Here is a 20,163-nt window from a genome sequence, read left to right on the forward strand (position 1 = left end):
ACTCAAACACTCAAACCAGCCCATCTGGCACAAACAATAATCCCATAATCAAAGGTGTTGAGATAACAAAATTATCTGAGGCTGCTGATTGCATGAATGTGCAGCTGTACAGATGTGCTGCAGGTGTTGCTAGAGTGACGTTGGTGTGCACCTTACTTTTTGTGTAATTATAGAGTTTTGTCATTCCAATTCATGTTGTGTATTAAACAGTGCAATATTATCTGTTACAGTGGGACAAACGAGAATGGGTGACAATTTCCCTGTGTGTGTGCAACTGGCAAACAAGAGAGAAGCCACCCAGCCAGGAGAGTGGTACCACCAAGAAACCAGGGTTACATTTAGTAACTTTTAAGCGAAAATGGTTGTGTAGAAATGAAACTTACCGTGGACTGAAAATGAAAAACTGCAGTTCTTTGGAAAGGCTCCAAAACCCATCTCCATAGACTCTCATGTTAAATTCCCAGCAAAATGCTTTCTTGGAGAAAAAAAAAAAAAGCTGCCATTACGTAATATTACGTAATGGCAGTAATAATGGCGCACCGCTGCTGTTAGCTGCAGGTTAGGGAGCCATGCAAGACCAGGGAGACCCAGGAGACCCATGACGACAGTTGTTTGGAGGAATTTGCTGGTAAAAACTGGTAAAAAAAGTTATATCCTTGAGATGTCACAAAGGTCTTCCAGACAACTTCCCAGTGTGCAGCCACACTTTGCATTTTGTCAATAGCGCAAACCACTGTGAGTTACGGTAATTCCACAAGCTTTAACAGATCGCCGGCGATCCGTTCAGTTTTAAAGGGTTAAGGTGCAAGATGGCAAAGACTTGGTAACGGGCCAAAATAGTGGACAAAATAACTTCCACCATGTGTCAACAGAAATGAAATACATGTTCATGCGCTCACCACACACCATACTACTAATGCTGGGTAGGGCCTCCCACAGCCTCAGTTCTTAATGATGGAAATACTGTCAATCCGTGAGATTGTGCTCCGTGTTGATAGAATTGCGTCACATGTTTTCTGCAGATTAGTCAGGTGATTAAAGAAGACAGACAAACCAACCTGTAACCGCCGTATCACTGCCCAGTCAGGAGAGCAGTACCACTAAGAAACCAGGGTTACACTTAGTAACTTTTAAATTAAAAATTTGCTAATTTTTCACAACTGTTCAATCATTCAAGTTGTACAAAATTATTGTTGTTGCTTTGAGTTATGGTGACACACATCCGCCAGTTTGCCCATTTTGAATTACCCAGGAGTTAGGAGGAGTCAGAGCAGACGCAAGATGGCAAAGGTGAGCCACAAAACAGCACCTCTGGAAGTTCTGTGTGACCGGGTGGGGTTTGTCCATCTTTATATTCAGCCACTGGTATAAAGGCATTTAAAATAGTGTTTTAAATCTCTCTTGGCTCCGTGAGGGGATTGTCCCATGCTTGCGATGTCAACTGCCTATTGCCTAGGGCCTATTGCCTTTTTTTGGCAATGAAAGTGGACAGGCCAGATGTAAGGCCGCAAAGAGGAAGAGACTCCACCTGCTGCGTTCATGTGGAAAACACGCAGTCCATGTCTGTCATAGCCGGATTTTTAGGCATCACAATCACCTGGCTTGACCCTGCAAGCGCCTCATTCTCTACACGCACATACATTGTAGTCAAACCCCATTAAAGATCAGCAGTGGCTGAAAACAAAATTATAATGGCACGGCTTCCCGAGGGGGTAATCAGACTTGCATAATACTGTGAAAATGATTGCTTAAGATTTTTTTTATCAGATCTACGGTTAACCGAAACCCACATACAAGGTTGCACAACAAGGTAGGAGTGCTGTGTGTTCCAACCACCCATCTATTACCTGCAGTTGCCATGCATAAAAACTGCATAAAAAAGGCATAAAAACATTGTGGAACGGTCCAATTTTCTTTGAGAATAGAATTCAGTTGTACAACAGAGAACAGAGGGCACTAAAACACAATGAACGCCCGGCACACTGGAATAAAATGCGCCTGTGGTTTTATTTGGCCTGACCATAAATGTCCCATTTCTATTGATCATCAACCTGGAAGACAAATATGACCTGACACAAGCAAACTGTTTCGTTCTTAATAACAATTCTAGCAAGGGAGCACTTTAGGACACGGATGTTAATCATTCACCAGTTCACCAGAAAATCCCATCAACAAGTAACCCCACTCCAGGAGGGGAAAACGTAGAATGAAATGCCCCTAAATGAGTACTGACTCATGCTGACAGTGGATTAAAAGAAGGAGTCCATCACACAGGGCTATACTTTAAACCCCTTAGGAGTCCAGCGCCACCGCTCGTCTTACTGTCTCAGTTCTCTGCAACAGCGAAAACAGGAATGGACGATTTCTCACCAAAGGCAGCGTGTTACATCATTTCTTCTGTTCGGTGTTTCTGTTCTTTTTTTTTTTCTTTTCTCCCTACATGGTATCCTTCCGCAGTGAAGCCGTCAAGCCAGTCGCTCACAGACCCGACAGATCAAGGCCCAGCAGTGTGAAATGTGTCGGCCATTTTGGCTCTCTCAGAGCTGGTGGCACACAGAGCAACTGCTCATTAGAAGGCAAGTGTGACGGAGCCTCTCTCTCCCCCCCTCCCCTCCAACGGACTTCGAGTTCCTCACCCAAACAGGGAGAGGAAAAAGGGAGGAGAGAGGCAGATGGTGCGGAGAGAGAAAGAAAGGAAGAAAGAAAGAAAGCGGGAGTGGGAGGAAAGGCTGGAGGGAGGGAGAAAGTGAAAAAGAGGGGGATGGATTGGAGAGAGGGCAGGGAGAGAAGGCTTGGAGAGACGAAACGTGCCGGCGGATATCATTAAGGTCGGAGCGCGGGGCTGTTTAACGAGCGAGCTCACAGCATCCCTCCATCCTCAGTGGCGCCTGCTGGCTGGAGGCCCCCAGGTTCTGGCTCCCCAGCAGGGGCTCCGGCATGTTCCATCGCCGCTGAAAAAGGGGGAGTGGGGTTATTTTCTCTCGCTACCTGTGGAGCACATTTGCAGAGACGCATGCGCAGGCTTAAAAAAACACCCCGAGAAATATTCACTCATGACCGCACTTAACATCCTCAGGGAAGAAAGTTTTACCACATGCGGCTTATCCTCATTCCCTCTTTTTTTTCTTCTCTTCTTATGACAGAGGTATAATTGACAGTGCCGAAGACATAACCGTAGTGGCAATAACCCTGGATTCTCCTTGATGTCAAGCGGCAGAGTGCACACAGCTGTGTGAGGCGCTGGGAAAAGTCACGGGGCAGCAGGCGTCTGCTGGCTCTCAGCATCCCTGCAGTCACAGCTCAGCAGTGTGTGAGCTGCAGCGGAGACTGACCAGAAAACATTTCCCTGCAGACCTCAAATAAAAGCCCTTATTATTATTTTATTTTTATTTTTTTCTTAGAACACACCAGTTGAAGGAAAGGAGAAAGATATGCATCAAAAGGCTGAGAGGTTGCGTGAGATAGTTTCACCAGTGACAGAGGCAAAAACGAAAGAGCAGGGAATTATACAATGAATAATAGCTTCTAAGATGAAGAGTAAGTGCCTCTCTTGGCTGTGCACCGCAGCAGGCTGGAATAAATGTAAAGCCTTTCTGCTGGCACTGTATTTCACTTGAGTCAGTACAACATGTTATCTGTAAAAACAAATTCACTGTGGCTTTAAATAGTTCCCAACAATTTGATGGATTTTTACTAAACGCTACTGTGAATATATATAAAAATATTAATTCACTTCAGTTTTTTTTAAGGTTTGCAGCTAATTTGGTAGATTGTTAGTTTCCTACACATTCGTGTTTGAAACGTTGCATTTGATTTAAACTTTGCTTACGAGTTTGCTTTTGACTTTTGCTTATAACTTTGACGTTGCCTGAGATGTCACTTTCTATTTTGACTTATTTTGACTTTAAGTACGTTTTTGACTTCAAATTTGCCTGAGACATCAGCAGATGCGTTTCCCAGCAAAAAATTGTATTGTCACAACATTGTCAATTTACTTCTCCTGTCTCCAGTCATAATGTTGTGACTGATCAGTGTATAAGGACAGATTAAGTGGTTACACCCTTAATTATGTACAAAAAGATTGTATAACAACTCATCCCCATACTGTTGCCATAAATTGAGAAATTATGACCCTTCTAGAAAACACATTTTTTGTTATTAAGGGAAACAGAAATGTCTACTAGTGACTCCTCTCATATATCATTTATTTTGACCCAATATTTATGTAAAAGTATTGATTTGTGAAGCCTTAAGATACAAACATTACTTTGCAGAGAGCTGAACTTTAGAGAATGGTTTGTAAGTGGGACCTTCCCATATTTCATTTCCATTATTTTCCTCCAGTATGCCGTGCCCATCCAACTGAAAGGCGTTTTGTTTGACCCGAAAGGGACCCCTTAAACTTTGAAAGGTTGCCACGGTAAATGAGTGTAACCGAAGTGCACATTATCCTCTGCAGCGCTGACACTGATCGCCGTAAAGCTGGCGAGATAAAACCCACATAAAAAGGGAAAAATGAGAGCGCAGAGCCAAGCGGAGGAGAGCAAGGACTGGGAGTACACGACCGGATGGATGTCGGCCTGGTCCGCGCCCAACCAACACGCACTGAAGGCCGATAAGAGACTCTCCTGATGCCCACTTACATGAGTGCACTGCTCTTTGTAGATAGGGTTATGTTCATGGCGGACACACTGATGTCTGGACTTTGATGTAGCTCAGTTTCCAAAAGGCGTTTAAGAAAGGCAACTGGACTTGTAGAGATTTGAGAAGATGTTTCGCCGCTCATCTGACTAGCTTCCTCAGTTCTAAAAGACTGGCGGGAAGTTGAGGTTTAAATAGGAAACTTTCTGATGTGTTTTTACTTAAAACACATCAGAAACTTGCTTGACTTGTTTCTGTAGGAACCAGAAACTGGTGAAACTAATTTAGCTCATTTCCACATCCAGTAGAACTAGGCTTAATGCTAACAACAGTACAATATAATGGCGCATGGCGTAACTGAACACCTACAGAAAGTTGGCACCACGCTAGATGTTTCCTTAAATTACTTGTGCTATTTTGCGAGGTACGGAAATCTTTTGGTTGAACTTAACTATCATGTTCTTCTCCTCGTATCCTTTATCTCTCATGAGCGTACGTCCATCTCGCGAATGTAGAGTCCGACTCTGCCGCTGCAGTCACCTTCTCCCCAATCAGCTGTCCTCTAGTGCCAAAAGGAAGTTAGCATCTTTTCTCAAATTTGTATTAAAACAATTTAAAATTCATTTTTACACGTGTTGCTGCCATTTCTACCAAGTAAAATATTACAATATTTTTTTTTTTTGTAATGCCTTACATTACCGCGTTACACCAAAAAGTAATGCATTACAGTAATTACATCACTACTTTTATATTGGAGTCTTCTAAAACTTTTGACCGATAGTGTGTTTCTAGCAGAGAAACTAACAATATTTAACAAAATATAGTAAAAAATAAAATAAAATAAAACAGCATAGGCAAAAACATTTACAAACATTTGCATATGTACAAATCTACAAGAAATAGAAGTAAATATACACTATATACAAAGGAAGGATCAAGAAGACATGCACGATATTGACAGTTAAAATGAGAGTTGAGAAATGAAAGTGAGAGGGTAAAATGTGAAGAAAAAACAAAAGTGTTCAAACCAGTGGTTGACGGCAACAACGGGGGTAGGAATAAGATGTTGAGAGGGACGAGGAAGGCGCGAAGGAAAGGGAAGACACGAAAACTTTTCTTTGTCGAAGGCTTCTTGCTCTCTCTCTCGACTCCGATGACGAAACATGAAGGAGAACAGATGCGATAACCTCGCCTTGCAGTGTCAAGTACCAAGTAACACACACAGGCACAAACACTCACAGTGTGTGGTCAGAGCCCCCTATCTCAAAACCAGCGCTCATCCCGCCACTCTGAGTGGGCTCCATGTGTGCTCTGTCTCAGATGTTTAATTCATGCCGCCGCCCGCTTGTGCTCGACGTGAATGTGCGACGGAGGTAAAAAGGGGGAATGTGGAGCATAAACAAAGAGAAGGAGCAAGCAGTGTGTGTCGAAGAAGAAGAAGAGAGAAATGAAAGAAAGTAATGTGGGAGTATCCGCAGCCACGGCGGAGATATAGAAATAGACACGGCTGGAAACTGGGAGCCAATAAAAATGACAGCAAAGAGGATGGAGGGGAGAACTCGGGTTTGATTGTGAGGACGTCGGTGGGGCGCGGAAAATGAGTGATGCATAGAATAAGAGGAGTAAAATTGATCCAAAAAAATCCATACAGGGACAAAATAAAAAATAAAATCCAAAGTGTGGAGATGTCACGCAGGTGGGTGGTGGGAACCCAGAGTGCTGAAAGTGTGTGTTGCAGGTCTCAGGAGAGGCAGACTGGGGGTCGAGCGCTAGCGATTTTGTGTCATATCTCTCTTTTTCTTCATCCCTCACACATGTTATCCTCCTCCTCCTCCCGCCTCACCCCGTGCCTCCAGTGTACCATTGCTGATCTTAAAGCCCACATGTAACATTTGCACTGCGTCAGTGTCAAGTCACGCAATGATCCGATTAATCCCAGGGTTGTGTAAATAGCATGAAAACTATGTTACCTAAGCAACCTGTTCCTTTAACAGAGCTGTGAATTCCACATGATACACACTGATCTGTCACAACATTATAACCACTGACAGGAGAAGTAGATAACATTGACCATTCATGTGATGTCACTGATCGGTGTGCTTTCGCCTTACCGTGGTCACGTCAGCAGTCCTCTTTGCGGCACTGCCAGCGCTTGAAAGTGGGACTTTTTAACGAGTTTCAATGTGTTTGCTGATGTTTTCGAAGAGGAAAGAGGAGGCCGGTGTCGCCAACAGCCTCATTCTTCCCTCACATCTTTCCATTTCCTAAATTTCCTAGAAATTCCTAGACGTCACAGTTACCTAGCAGCAGTATTCACGGGACTCGCGGCTGCTGCTGCCACGAGAGAGCGTTTTCTCTACACGGCGTCCCATGTCACAGCCGCAAGTTCACACGCTCCATCTGAAGGCGGCAAAACACCCAGAGTCGGATTAAAAATGGTGATAATGCAAAGAATCGTTTTGACAATCGAGGAAGCGACTTACATTATTAAAGGGTAATACGATTAACTATTATTATCCACAGCTTACGGTGAGACGTGAAAATGAGAAACTCTTGTTGGACTCTCTCCCCGGCTTGTTGCGTCCCTGAAAATGTGGCTTCAGTTCCAAGTATTTCGCTAGTGACTTAAACATTAAATATTCATGAAATCAAACGGGGATAATTTATTAAGAATGCTGCACTCAAAAACCTTGCTAATCAGGGCCGTGTGCGTGTATGTGCTCATGGTAAGAGGCTGATTGAGAAAGAGCGTTTCAGGGCCTTCGAGGAAAAAATATTTTTAAAAAAGAAATATGCACATACAAAAACAGAGGATGAAACGCGCACTCTTTCCCCCTCCTCCACTGCTCCGTTCTTGTACTGTCTCTGCAACCCACTGTATAAAAACAAAGAGGGGCTAGGGTTGAGGTGTAGTGATTTGGGAGTTCAATCTCCACCACGGGCACGGGTGAGGTGCCTCGAGCAAGCATCTAAAACCCTGCAGACATCACCTCGCACCTTGCATGACTGCACACTCAATTGTGTGGGTTAATGCAGAGAATAAATTCCTTAAATGTGAGGAAAAGCGTTTTTTCCCCCGCAGGTGTCAGAGGACTAATCGGAAGCCGCCGCTGCGTGCTAACCAGAGGAAACCTGTCTGAAACGCAGCGTCACATGCATCACAGTCTAGTTTTTAACACCACAGTGGACCAACTGCAGATAGGACGGAGACAGAATAAACAGAGAACACAGCAGCACATGAAGATTAATCTGTTTATTATATATACTCATCATGATATCAGTATCATCATTATTCATCATTAGGCACCGTATATGTAGATAGATCGGGACTTTGTCTGCATGCCTGTTACAAAAACACTCGGAACAGAATTCAAACATGCTGTCAACGTGGCGGAAAAAAAAAAAAAAAAAAAAAAGGTTGTCTTCTGAGATTGGGTTTGAGAAATATTTGTTTATGCATAACTGATGTGAAACATGTCAGCAGCTATGAGAGTGTTTGTTATTACTGTTTATACTGTAACTGTGTGTGTGCGGTTGTGTACTTGTATTGTACAAAGTCGGGCTTTGTGCACATTTTAACATGCGTGCCGGCACGTGTGAAACTTCTTGTGCAATAACCTTGTGTGAGGTTTGTACTGGTGGCGTCTTGTGTAACTGTGTATCAGCGTCTACGAGTGCATGCCAGACTTCTTACAGGTACAAGGAGACTATGGGCTCCGTGAGCCAGTTCAGGCAAGTCCGCAGACACCTTGGCACAGCCGCCACATCTCGAGCTGGTAATGCCAGGAAATCAGGGCCAGGAACAGTGTGGGAAGTTTCCCTTGTGCCTCCGGAGAAAAATCTACTCCCTCCCTTCCCATTCCTGTAAGGAGGCGACTCTGGAGAGTATTGATAAAGAATCAATATTTTACTGCTTGCACCGTGTGTTGTTACAGCGCTGCAGTTATAGATTACTAAAACACACCACTACGTTTGTTATGCAGCAAAATGCCTGCAAGCAAATGTAGGTCCTGACCTAAAATTTGTAAAACTTAATTTCAAACACGCTTTGAGAGAAAAGGAATACATTTAGCTACAAACGCTTTGAATAATCCTCTAAAGCCACATCAAGGTGCGGTATTGAAAGGGAGTTACAACGCGGTTAGCGCTTTCTTTACAGGGCGATCATCAAAAACATGATGAAATTCAATGCAAGGGTTCAAATGCTGTAAGATCACAAGGAATCAGCTCTGCGTTCTTTGCCCACCGGATTTTGGGGATGCACGGACGTTGGTTTTGTCAGGGGTTTTTATGCAGAAACATAAATGCTTTTGAACACAGCTTTCTATTTTCTTAGAGATGGGAACGCTGACACAAGTCTGTTAAGTGTAACAATGCAGTTGTCTGACCAGCCTAGCCAAAGGAGTAGAAATAGGGAAACAGAGATGGTAACAGTCTAACAAAAGCCACCTAATAGCACCTCTACGGCCGTGACACACCTAGCTGATGATCAGCTGTTGGCCGGCGCCTGGGCCATCAATGAGCATGTGTGACCTTAGTCTTTGTTGTGTGTCCTACGCTGTTGGTGTTAGTTGGCGAATGGGTTGATCAGAACCAAAGGGTGACATCATCTTCATCTGTTCTGATCAAATACACAAATCATTTCATGACAGCATGATCATCTAAAACGTAGGTTTTCAACAGGGGGTCCGAGATCCATAATGGGTTCGCGGAGGTACTGCAGGGGGGTCGCAAAATCTTTGGTTGATTAGACATTTTTATATATATATATATTTGTTTTTATCTTGCCCCACAATTTTTCCATCACAAATTTAAATTTCTTTAAATGCACATTAACGAGAATCCAGTGAAATCCCGGACACATGCTAAAAAATATCAGCAGAAGAGAAGCTAACTGTGCAGCTCGCTAACATCAGTCGACTACTGACACTAAAGTGGCTTGTTGATTCACTGCCCCTGCTACTTTTAGCTACGTTTAAATATTAAAAATTGAATCTGTCAATTATTTTATTCATCTGTCAATACACCAGTTAGGTATCTTTATGTTTACGGCGGTTGCACAGCCCCCCTACTGTGTACTATTTGAATAGCTCAATACTGAATGCAACATGATGATAATAATGTGTATTTACAAATAGCACTAGCTGAGTTTACACATATAGTAGGTAGGGGGTCCCTACTTAATCTCTCCTTCAGTTTGGGGGTCCTTGGCCTAAAAAAATGTTAAAAAACCCCTGATCTAAAACAAATAAACTGTAGACCAACTGACCAGTATTGAAGGAACAGCTCTCCACAATAATTTATAGCTAGCCTTCATGCTAAAAGTAGCTCTTCCAGTTTACCCTTTTAAATAATGAACATAGACTACTGCCACCTGCTGGCATGAAGAGTTATTTCCTTGCTCAAAACCTACATGCTCACTGGCCACTGGCTGGATCCTTTGGTGGTGAGTTCAAGGGCGACCTTTTGGTCAGGACTCAAGCAATGCGAGGTGGGTGTCCTTCTTTGTAGAGTCCTTAAAGTACCTTACAGGTCATTAGCATACATCCACCAGTCACAACATTTAGAGCACTGCCGGGTGGACCTAGCACACTCCCAAGTAGCGATCTAATTGAGCATCTAGCAGGATGTGCTGATCCACAGAGGCCAAAAAGTGCAACGCACAGGACTCAAAGACAGCACAGGACAATCCCACCGGTCCTATGCCAATGCATCAATAGGCCATAGAGGTTTGGCAGTGCAAGGTATAAAGTACGCAACATCCGGCAGGTGGTTTTAATATTGTGGCTGACTGGTGTATATCTGTATACTGCTGTGGCAAATTTTGCAAGATTAGAGACGCTGGTAGATGGAGTCTGTTAGCTGTCTACCAGCTGTTATAACCAGCTGCTGGACAAAAGCCACACGCGAGCGGAGCTCCTCTAACTCTTTAGACAGAATAAAGTTTCATATTTTACTTGGCAAGACAGCAAATATACATTTTTGGATGCCTATGTGATTAAATAGATTTTTTTTTTAAATAATTAACCCTACATAAATATATTGAGTGGTTATATTCAGGATCTCCATTTTGGCGTCTACTGCAAATTAAATCAAGCCACACACACATTCGTTTCCCAACGACTACACCATTTCTACCAGCTGAGTTATGGACACTTCCCAATCTGAAATCAATGAGTGGAGAAATTCCAAACCTGACGGAAGCTTCAGCCTCAGCCTCCCCCTCCCCCTTCACTCCCATCCCCCTCCAAATGACTTCCTCCCGTGGCCTTGACAGACACGGACACGGCATCTCCACCCGACTGTGAAATAACCACTTGTGTTTTAGCCCGGACAGCTCCATCCCTATGTGACTGTCGGCACGCACGCGAATACAAAAAAAACACAGCCCACACACAGTCCTTGAGGTTTTTGTAATCCCGGAGGGGCCGACTGTACGTCCCGCAGAACTGATCAATACTATTCAATCTGCTCGCAGGTCTTTGCCGCATTACGACCACGGCTGCTATCCAAACAATGAGTGGCCGGACACAGTGGGACCTGTGTACAAATGGAATCCCATTAAAACGCAATCGCTCTCGGGGGGCCCAGCACTGACCCACACCCCTCCCTCCCCTGACGCTGAGGCCGCAACTTTATGCTCCTATGATTGACAGCTCCCGTCCAGAAAAAGAAAAGATGTTGTTACCGTGACAACAGCTCATGCTACACCAGCGTGGATATTAGCTTTTGATAAATATCACTCATGTACACCGGCTGATACAGAAGTCATTATAGCGGCTACAGGTTTTAATAATGTATTTACACTCGTAGACACAGCGGAGGAGATGGCATGGAGGTGGTCCGGGTGTTTTTTTTTTTTTTTTTTTTCATTTTTAATTACAGACACGTGTGCTTTTTGAAGTGCAGTTAAAATACCTACCTATACCTATATCAACAGTGAGTGGCCATTATTCACATTGACAGCAGAGATTTCTCGTCAGACACAGTAAGAGAACACGGAGTATCTTTCTAATACGACCGACAGACAACATTTCCTCGATGAGCTTCTCGCGCGCACGGTACGTCTCCTTTCTACTCTATTTTCAATACATCTCCTCTAAAAATAGTTTCAAGCGGCGAGATGGAGAGCAGACGGAGCAATAAAGATACAGAGGGCAGGAAATGAAAAAAAAGGCCTCTCCTCCTGTTATCTTGTGATGTCTTTTCTTCTTCTCCTTCTCTCTTCGTTAGAGCAAAAGAATTTCAAGTCAAAGCATCTCTTGGTTCGCGAAGCCCTTTTGCCCTCCTTTTATTTCCTTCTGCTGCTGCTGCTCCCCCCGCCCCCCTCCATGGGTTACCAAATTAGTTTACCTACTGGAACCACACTTTTAGGGACACCACGGGAATTTCCTTCTTCTTCTTCTTGAAGTTCATTCCTGTTTTTTTATTTATTTATTTCCCCCCAGGTTCTGCTCCATCTCCTTCCGATTGCTTTTCACAACGATGCCATTCATTTCTGGGGGAGCCAACTTAACCGTCCCTAATAGGATGCTAGGTTCAGTCTTTATTCCCCTACTAACTGTTCACAGTGAAGTTTCCTCAGGTTCTGACCCAAGAGAGCGAAATGGATGTGGATACTTCACCGGGCGGTGTCCAACGCGGTTTACTGGATGAAGAAAGACAAAAACACACACACGTACGTACATATACATATATATATGTGTGTGTCAAATGTGTTCCGCTTCTGCGGGCTTAAAGGAATATAGTCCAGAGGAGGAAAAGAGGGGTGGAAGGGATGTGGATCGTCTTGTGCACAGTCTGTTTTTCTGTCCTCATCCGGCTGAACCGGGCTCAGCAGTACACCACAAGACTACACAATGAGGGAGGAGGGGGGGCGAGGGGCAAAACACATTAAAGTGCCACGATGAAAGAGCGAACATGCCACAGACAGACCGAGAGATTGTGTTTGAGTGACGGGATGAAAGCTTGGATTATGCCGTGTGTCACTCTCAATGGTAGGAGAGAGAGAGAGAGAGAGAGAGAAGGCGTCCCGGGTCGAGGTCCTTAAAAACAAATAAGCGCACAATCACACGGCGGTGACACAGAAGTTGTGTTTGTGTGCTTAAACGCTTTTAGGAAACCCGGCTAAAGCAAGTGTTGCATTCTGGGTAGACAGAGGGGTCCCGGCTGGATCCTTGAGGGACACACACGAGAGGAGTGTAGGAGTTATAGCGTGAGACGTTTGGTGGTGGTTTGGCTGCAAAAGGTCAGAAATGACTGGAGATGGGACGGCCGCTGGAATGGAAACTCTTGCTCATACTCCGGGAAGCTGTGAGGAGTTGTTGTTTAGACTGAGAGGAAACAGCGAGTCAGAGCTCGTGGGAGCTTCTCAGGAGCAGCCGAGAAGAGGGAATGTTGTTTTTTTTTTTTTTTATCAGCCTCCGGAGAAGTTGACGACGGGAGGCCGAAGGTGTGAGACGAAGAAGTCCGGGAAGGGGCCTGGGTGGACGTTGGCGATGCGGCGGGGGTGTGTCTCGGGCATCCTCCTTGGCGGTCCCGCTCCATCCATCGGGCTACGGTGAGGATGGAGTGCACTCCAGAGAGGCTGCGGGAATAACAGAAACAGAAAGAAAAACTTCAGGGGATAAAACACCAGAAAGATAAAGTGGAATTATGTACAGTCCCAGAAAAGGCGGGAAGGGGGGAGGGAGGGGCGCAGATGAAACGGAAGAGCAAAAGGAGAAATGATGACGACCATCACAAGAGGAGTGGGGGAGGAGGGGGGCTGCAAAACGAAACTGAGCTGTGTGACGTAGATGAGAGAGGAAATTAAGAAGTTGAGATCAAATGGGGGGAAAAAAAGAAAAAGCGGCTAAGATAACAAGCACGGGCACAGCGAGGCATAAAAATGGATTGAGAGGGGGGGTTGGAATTAGAAAAATAGAAGAGAGAGGGACGAGATAAGGGAGGCAGGATAAAAGAGAAAGAGAAAGAGGGAGGTAGGGAGGGAGTAATAAAAAAAGGGGAAGACAATTATAAAATGGCACGAGGAAATCAATACAGTCAGTGGGCATCTTGTGCTTGCAGGCCTCGTCTGAAGGGAGTCGCACGGCAGCGTTTTGTCCATGTACTGCATACACATCAGAGCACGTCAGCGAAAAAACAAAAAACACACTCACACATGCATGCATGCATGCATGCACACACACAAACAAGCACTTCACATGCAGAGCGAAGACAAGGAGGATGAGTCGGGCAGATGAAGCAGAGAGAGACAAGTGACATTTAGAGCTCAGTCGGAGCATGTGATGACAAGGCACAAAGATACATGCCAACCCTGTCTGTGTGTGTGTGTGTGTGTGTGTGTGTGTGTGTGTGTACGCAGTGCACGGTGCAACAGATTTGTGACTTTATACATTATTTTCTTCAACAGTGGGGGCTGAAACTCAGGGTAGAGAGCCAAAAATGAGAGCCAATGATTGATTTTGAATGAAACAACAAGAAGAAAGTTGTGGAAGGAGCATCCAGATCCATGAAAAATACTTCTTCTTCATGTTTTTTCATGGCATAATAGGAGTTAAAATTAAGAGTTGGGCTTTATCTGCCTTTACGTACAGTCCTGGTAAAAAAACAAAAAACAAAACAAAGCATAGACTGTATCATTACGGATGACGGAACAGTTCCTTTAAAGTGAGGCCAAAGCATGTAGAGCTCCCCCTGGTGGCCAGCTGCAGTATAGGTTATAAGCTCCACCTCCTTCATGCTAGTGGATGGGACTTGGGCCAACATAAAACGCTAAAATACACATCAAATAATTTTGTTTTTTCCAAAGGATGGTTTCTGTCACCATCATGTCAGATGTTGAGATCCGCCCACCCAACTCTCCACCACCTGTCACTCAAGGCGGGAACACCCTTAATTATGCGGAATTTTAATAAAACATAAACAAATGACTTAGAAAAGAATTCACCAACCCGTACAGTTGCCATGAATAATGAAATAAAATCGTTTTTGTACCAGGCTGTAAACATGTTTAATAATGCTGTGAAGCTGGGCCTTATAACATGGGGATCTATGGGGATTTGCTCCCTTTTGGAGCCTCAAGTGGCCACTTGATGAACTGCAGTTTTTTGCACTTTCCACGTGGGGCTTCATGGCTGAGACCTGGAGGATGCCGCTTGGTTGTTTTGGCCAAAGTGGCAACACATTTATACAGTCTATGATAAAATCCAACCAACCAAGTTTTAAACTTGGTTGATTCAGACCAACCGTTGTTCTTTACTTCCTGAGGGCCACACATCCTTGCATATAAATATATCATATGTGTTTTTAAAACAAAACCATATTAGCATACCTAAGAAACACAAACACAAGCGTCAGGGCTTATCAGTGCAGCGGGACCACACACACACACAAACACACACACACACACACACACACACACACACACACACACACACACACACACACACACACACACACACACACCACAAAAGACTGAAATTCATTACAGTCGTAGGAGGGCCTTGACAGGCTGTCAGCATGTTCGAGAGATTCTTCAAATCCCCCTACTCCCTCCGACTTCAGAGGATGGCGAGAGCGCGAGAGAGCTCTGCTAGAAGGAATGTCTCCTGGCCTGCATCTTAATTTCAAGGATAGTTTGCATTGTCAACCGCAGATGCAAGCGGCCACATTAGCGAGCGGAATCTTAATTTCATGGGCAGTTTACGCCAACTGCATCCGTCACACACGTGCATGTACACGTATTATTCTGCATGGAGAGCGGGCCCAGAGGTGCAGTTCATTGACATACTCCGAATTTCCAATTTGTGTCGGCGCTGCTGCGCTTCTCTTGGCCGTCGCCGTGCGAACACAAGCCCTCACTCACACACATGCCCTGCGATGTAAAGCATAGATCGGTGCGGTCACATCAAGGAAACACTTTGCCGTGATCAAAGGCGATCACTGGCGCCATAACGCCATGCGAAACAATCGCGCCCACGCTGCTTTCACAGCCTCTTGCGCGAGCGCATTTTCTGGTAAACGTTCACGTAAAGGAGAGCGACCGTCCCTCGGCCGGCGCCGATTCACTCTTCAAGGACAAGAAAAAGGGCAAAGCACTCCGCAAAATCTTTTCTTTCACGTAATTACTGTAATCTTCCGAACCTAAATTAAACAGAGCAGCGTGTGAATGCCTCCCTGACACGGAGTGGAGTGTGCGTGCTCCAGCATCTGACAGAAAATTACAATTTTGGCATGTTTCTGTGGTGTGTAATTGTGAGCGTGTGAATGAGAGGCGAAGAACACTCTGTGTGTCTGCAGTTATTAAACTAACCAATTACAAAACCTCTTCACATTTGCGTCCCAAACAAAGGGAGAGTGGCTGTGTCATTAATGTACTGTTTCGCAGTGTAATTCCCTCGGAGCCCGTCTCACCCAACATGAATGCTTGCAGCCACGTTAGCCATGCGCTACCTGTACGCGGTGCCCGTGTCAGTGATAAACGTGATTTGGCACTATCGAGAGATGAGCAGCTTTTTAGAGACACGGAGTCAAATGTCTGGATCATCCAATTCTCCCGCTCTCTCTTCCTGCCATTCCTCACTTTCTCCTCTTCCCTCACAGCTCTCAGCTGTGCATCCGTAATCAGAGCTGTCTTGCCGTCTCCATCAAAAGCACACCTCACTGTGCGGCTACATCTGCTGCGCGGAAATATAAACAAGGAAGGCGTTGCGCTGATTCTGTCCACGGAGCTTTGAAGTGTCTGTTCTATAGGCCGGATCTGTGCGTGTACCTGACGGTCGGGAAACATGAAGACGTGTTTTCAAAGGATTGTTGTGTGTTGTCAACAAATCCCATGAAATGACGAGTCCAACACGTCGCTATCAAGAATCGCTGGTTTAACCAAAGACTGATAAGATACGAATCTTACGCCTTTGCGCTGTCTTGAGTTGCAGTTTTGTCCAAACATGATTAAAAACACACATCTGAGCCACATTGTTAGGGCGCAACAGAAAGGATGAACCCTCCATGACGCCCCCATAGGTTTTCTAAGGAGTGTGTCCGAAGCTCAGTGTGGCGTCCCTAGCTCTCACCATCTTAGCGGTGCCTGACTCCGCTTGACTCCCAATTAGTTCGGTAATGATCAAAAAAGGTGGCGCATGAGTCAAGCTGTGTCCACCTTTCACTGAAAGCGGCTGCTTTCTCAATTACCGTATCTCCTCTAATAGTGGCCGGGTCCTTTATTTACTCAGCTGCCAAGAGTAGCCGGCCGTTACTGGAGGCACATTGTTTATTTCTAACCTGCTCAAAGTTTTCTACCATATACCATTGCTATTTTTTTTTTTTCGCTTTAGCAGGTACACCATACACGCAACAGAAACCAGGCAGGATTAATTAACATTTAAGTACAGGTGGTCAGAACGGACAAATGATTAAATGACACCATTGTATCAGTTTGAACTAAAAAAAACAAACATATGTATCGGTACCGTACACACGTCATAGCGTACCGCTATCTTATTCACTTATTTTTCTTTAACCCAGCTTGTATTTGACGCCAGCCTTTATTTGTTTGTGTAAACCGCGCTACCAGCCTTTACAAGAGACCAGATTATTAATTGAATACCAGCCACTATTAGAGGAAATACGGATATGTTTTAAACAAGTTACTTCTGTTATAACCCCTAACCTTACAGTTGCCATTAATGACAGTAATAGCGATCAAAACCAAAGCCACTGTACCACTGTGAGCATGTTTATTACTTCCATAAAGTTTCAACATAGAGGCCTGTGGGCACTGACTCGCATCTGGAGATGGCCTGATATATTGTGGTTGAGTTTCCTGGAATGGCAACAACAAATGATCCAGGGACTGAAGATATTCAAATTGATCAGTGTTTGTGTTCTATTAAAAATCTGATTTCTTAAAAAAGTTTTTAAAATTTGTCCAAATCAAAATATCAAGATAACAAAAAAAAAAAAAACTCAGATGTCTACATCTTCAAGGGCTGTAGTTATGGTTTATACAAATTATAAAATTACTGTCACCGGTCTTCCAGAAGAAGAAAATGAGGGGCCCCAGAGTCCAGCTACATCTGCACACGCGAATTATTCATCTATAATTAATGAAGTGCAACTTGAGACAAGTTAGGAAAGGCCACGGACAAGGCAGACATATGTGTACAAGCATATATGTAGAGACTTGAGTCCCTGTGGGGCTCAGATAACGTTTAAAGAGTCGCGTCTTCCAGCACGTGTTCAAAATAGGTCATCTCCTTCTTCTTCTCCTTCTACCGCGACTCCGAGCCAACGTGCCTGCTTCTTTTCCTGCCCTGATTTCAACAACATAAACAACCGACGCAAAGTTTCCCCATCTCCTTCGCTCGATCCATCTCTTTAAAGCAGCGCTCCTCATCAGCCTAACCCAGTGAGGTTAAGTAAGTAAGTCTATTTTATGCAGAGCAGGAGACAGGAGGATGGCGGTTCTCAAAGTGCTTGTATTTTAGCATTCTTACTTGTGTCAAGTTGGATTTGTTTGCTACCGTGCCTTTTCCACTGCCACCTGCCAACACATACAGTGACACACTCGCACATTTGCACATGCACAGCCCATGCCTCCATGGTTCAGCTTCCTCTAGTTGCTCAGCAGGGGACTGTCAAACTAAGCACAGTGCCATTTCCTTACTGCACTGCTCTATCATGCCGGAAATCTCTGCTGACACAAAGCTGTCATGGCCTTCGGGGCTTTAAGATGGCGATGCAAAGGAGCAAAAAAGTGGAACAGTAAAAAAACAAGCCCCTCATTTATTTCAGAACACGCACGCTGACATCTGCGTGCATCTCTCTGAGAATGTCTGTGTGGTAATTTGCGTAAGATGATTCATGGTGTTAAACGAGAAAGCACAATAGCCTCGTTCTGCTACGGTGGGATTACTGGTGCAAACTGCCAAAGCCTTTAGCGACATCTTTGGTGGTTACCGGTTTTAAGACGTGATTACAGCTGAAGCAGCCAGCCCTTTCCATGAGGGAAATAAAGTGATTATATAGATCTGTATTTGCTTCAAAATTTTACCTGGGAAAACAGCATTGGTTCTGGATTATTGTAGTGTATTTGCATTGTTGTGGACCTGCAACTCTTATTTCCTTTGGAAAAAGAAGATGTCAGGTTCACAAACTACTAGAGCTTTCAGGAACATCTCAGTGTATATGTGCTGTTACTTGTTTTTTCAATCATATTTGGAAGTAGTTTACTACATCAAAATAAAAATCTCCAAAGTTGAAATAGTTAGCTGTTTAATTGTGGAGTCATACAACTCAAACACTCTTCTTGTGTCGTGGTTTCTCCAGGGTGAGAATGGGCTGTTTATATTAGTTTTATGCAGCGGACAGCAGCTAGCAACCTGGGACGGCACCCACCTGTCACTCACAGCAACCACACCCTTAACTACCCTTAATTAGTGTTAGAGACGGAAACTGTTTTTTGAATAATTTACCACAGAAGTTTTTGGGAACTGACTCGCCTTCGATGGAACTGCAGCTTTTGGCACTTAATGCTTTATAATATGTCACTTGAGATTCACATAATAAAGATTTTCTAGAATAATCAATAATCATTGCATTATGAATATATCATCAGTTTCCCCTGATACTGAAGAGATTTACTTTATAGAATAGAATAGACCCCTTCATGGCCTACGTCACTGTGGTGTCACAACGTTAACTGGAGGCTAAACAGAGGGAAACTTGAGGCTAACACTGTCACTTTCAACCATGAAAATGTCACTTTGCTGTATTTATTGTTTCACGTTAATGCTAATGTTAACTGCGAGCTAATGCAACATTAGTTGCATGTTTCAGGGGTGTCCAAGCAGAAGTTTCATTTGCTACATTAGCCTCCACAGTGGTTCCGCTTACTTCTTCTAATATCTTGGTTGGAGAGGCTTCATTTGATAGAGACAGCCCAGACTTCATCCCTTCTGTGTCCTCCTTTGGTCAAATCGTCCATCCAGTGAGTGAGAATGTAAGGGTCTGTGAATATAGTCCCATCAGTCGGTCTCGTAGAGTGAGTGTATTAGTATGTTCTCTAAAATATACGTTTTCCTCGTCCATTCTTGCCAAAACATTGAAATATTGAAATATGCTAACCACCGTTTACAGGCCTTAGTGATTGAGATGTTTTGCATCCAGTTAAGCCCCGCCCCTCAAAAAATGTCACATTGTTTACAAACCGTGAAGGGACCTATAGAACAGAACAGAACAGAATACACACCAACGAAATGAGTGAAAGGGCTCAAGCACAAAAGATGCGGGGGACCAAAAAAGAAAGACATTGGTGACTGGGGGAACTGTGAACTAGCCTCGGCTCACAGGTTTCTGCTGACACTGATAAATACCTGAGGAATGGGACACAGTCGAGAGGTTGCCTATGCCGTCATTAACCTTGTAAAACCTCAGGCTGCGCCGGTGATTAACGATACCCCATTATGTGCTATTAAACAGCAGCACAGTTGGTTTTTTTCTTTCCCCATATATAGCAAA

The 20,163-nt window shown here is 44.2% G+C and overlaps 1 protein-coding gene across 1 annotated transcript in view; it reads right to left on the reverse strand.

The window, feature by feature from the left end:
- Positions 1 to 7,879: 7,879 nt before the first annotated feature.
- Positions 7,880 to 20,163, reverse strand: part of samd12 (sterile alpha motif domain containing 12) — a 108,837-nt gene continuing 96,553 nt past the window's right edge. The window contains exon 5 of the mRNA XM_047605712.1: positions 7,880 to 13,228. Within this exon, the coding sequence (XP_047461668.1) occupies positions 13,197 to 13,228 (32 nt within the window). The 3' untranslated portion in view covers positions 7,880 to 13,196. The remainder of the gene's footprint in view (positions 13,229 to 20,163) is intronic.

The sequence above is a fragment of the Mugil cephalus genome, chromosome 14, assembly GCF_022458985.1.
Source record: "Mugil cephalus isolate CIBA_MC_2020 chromosome 14, CIBA_Mcephalus_1.1, whole genome shotgun sequence".
Lineage (NCBI taxonomy): Eukaryota > Metazoa > Chordata > Actinopteri > Mugiliformes > Mugilidae > Mugil > Mugil cephalus.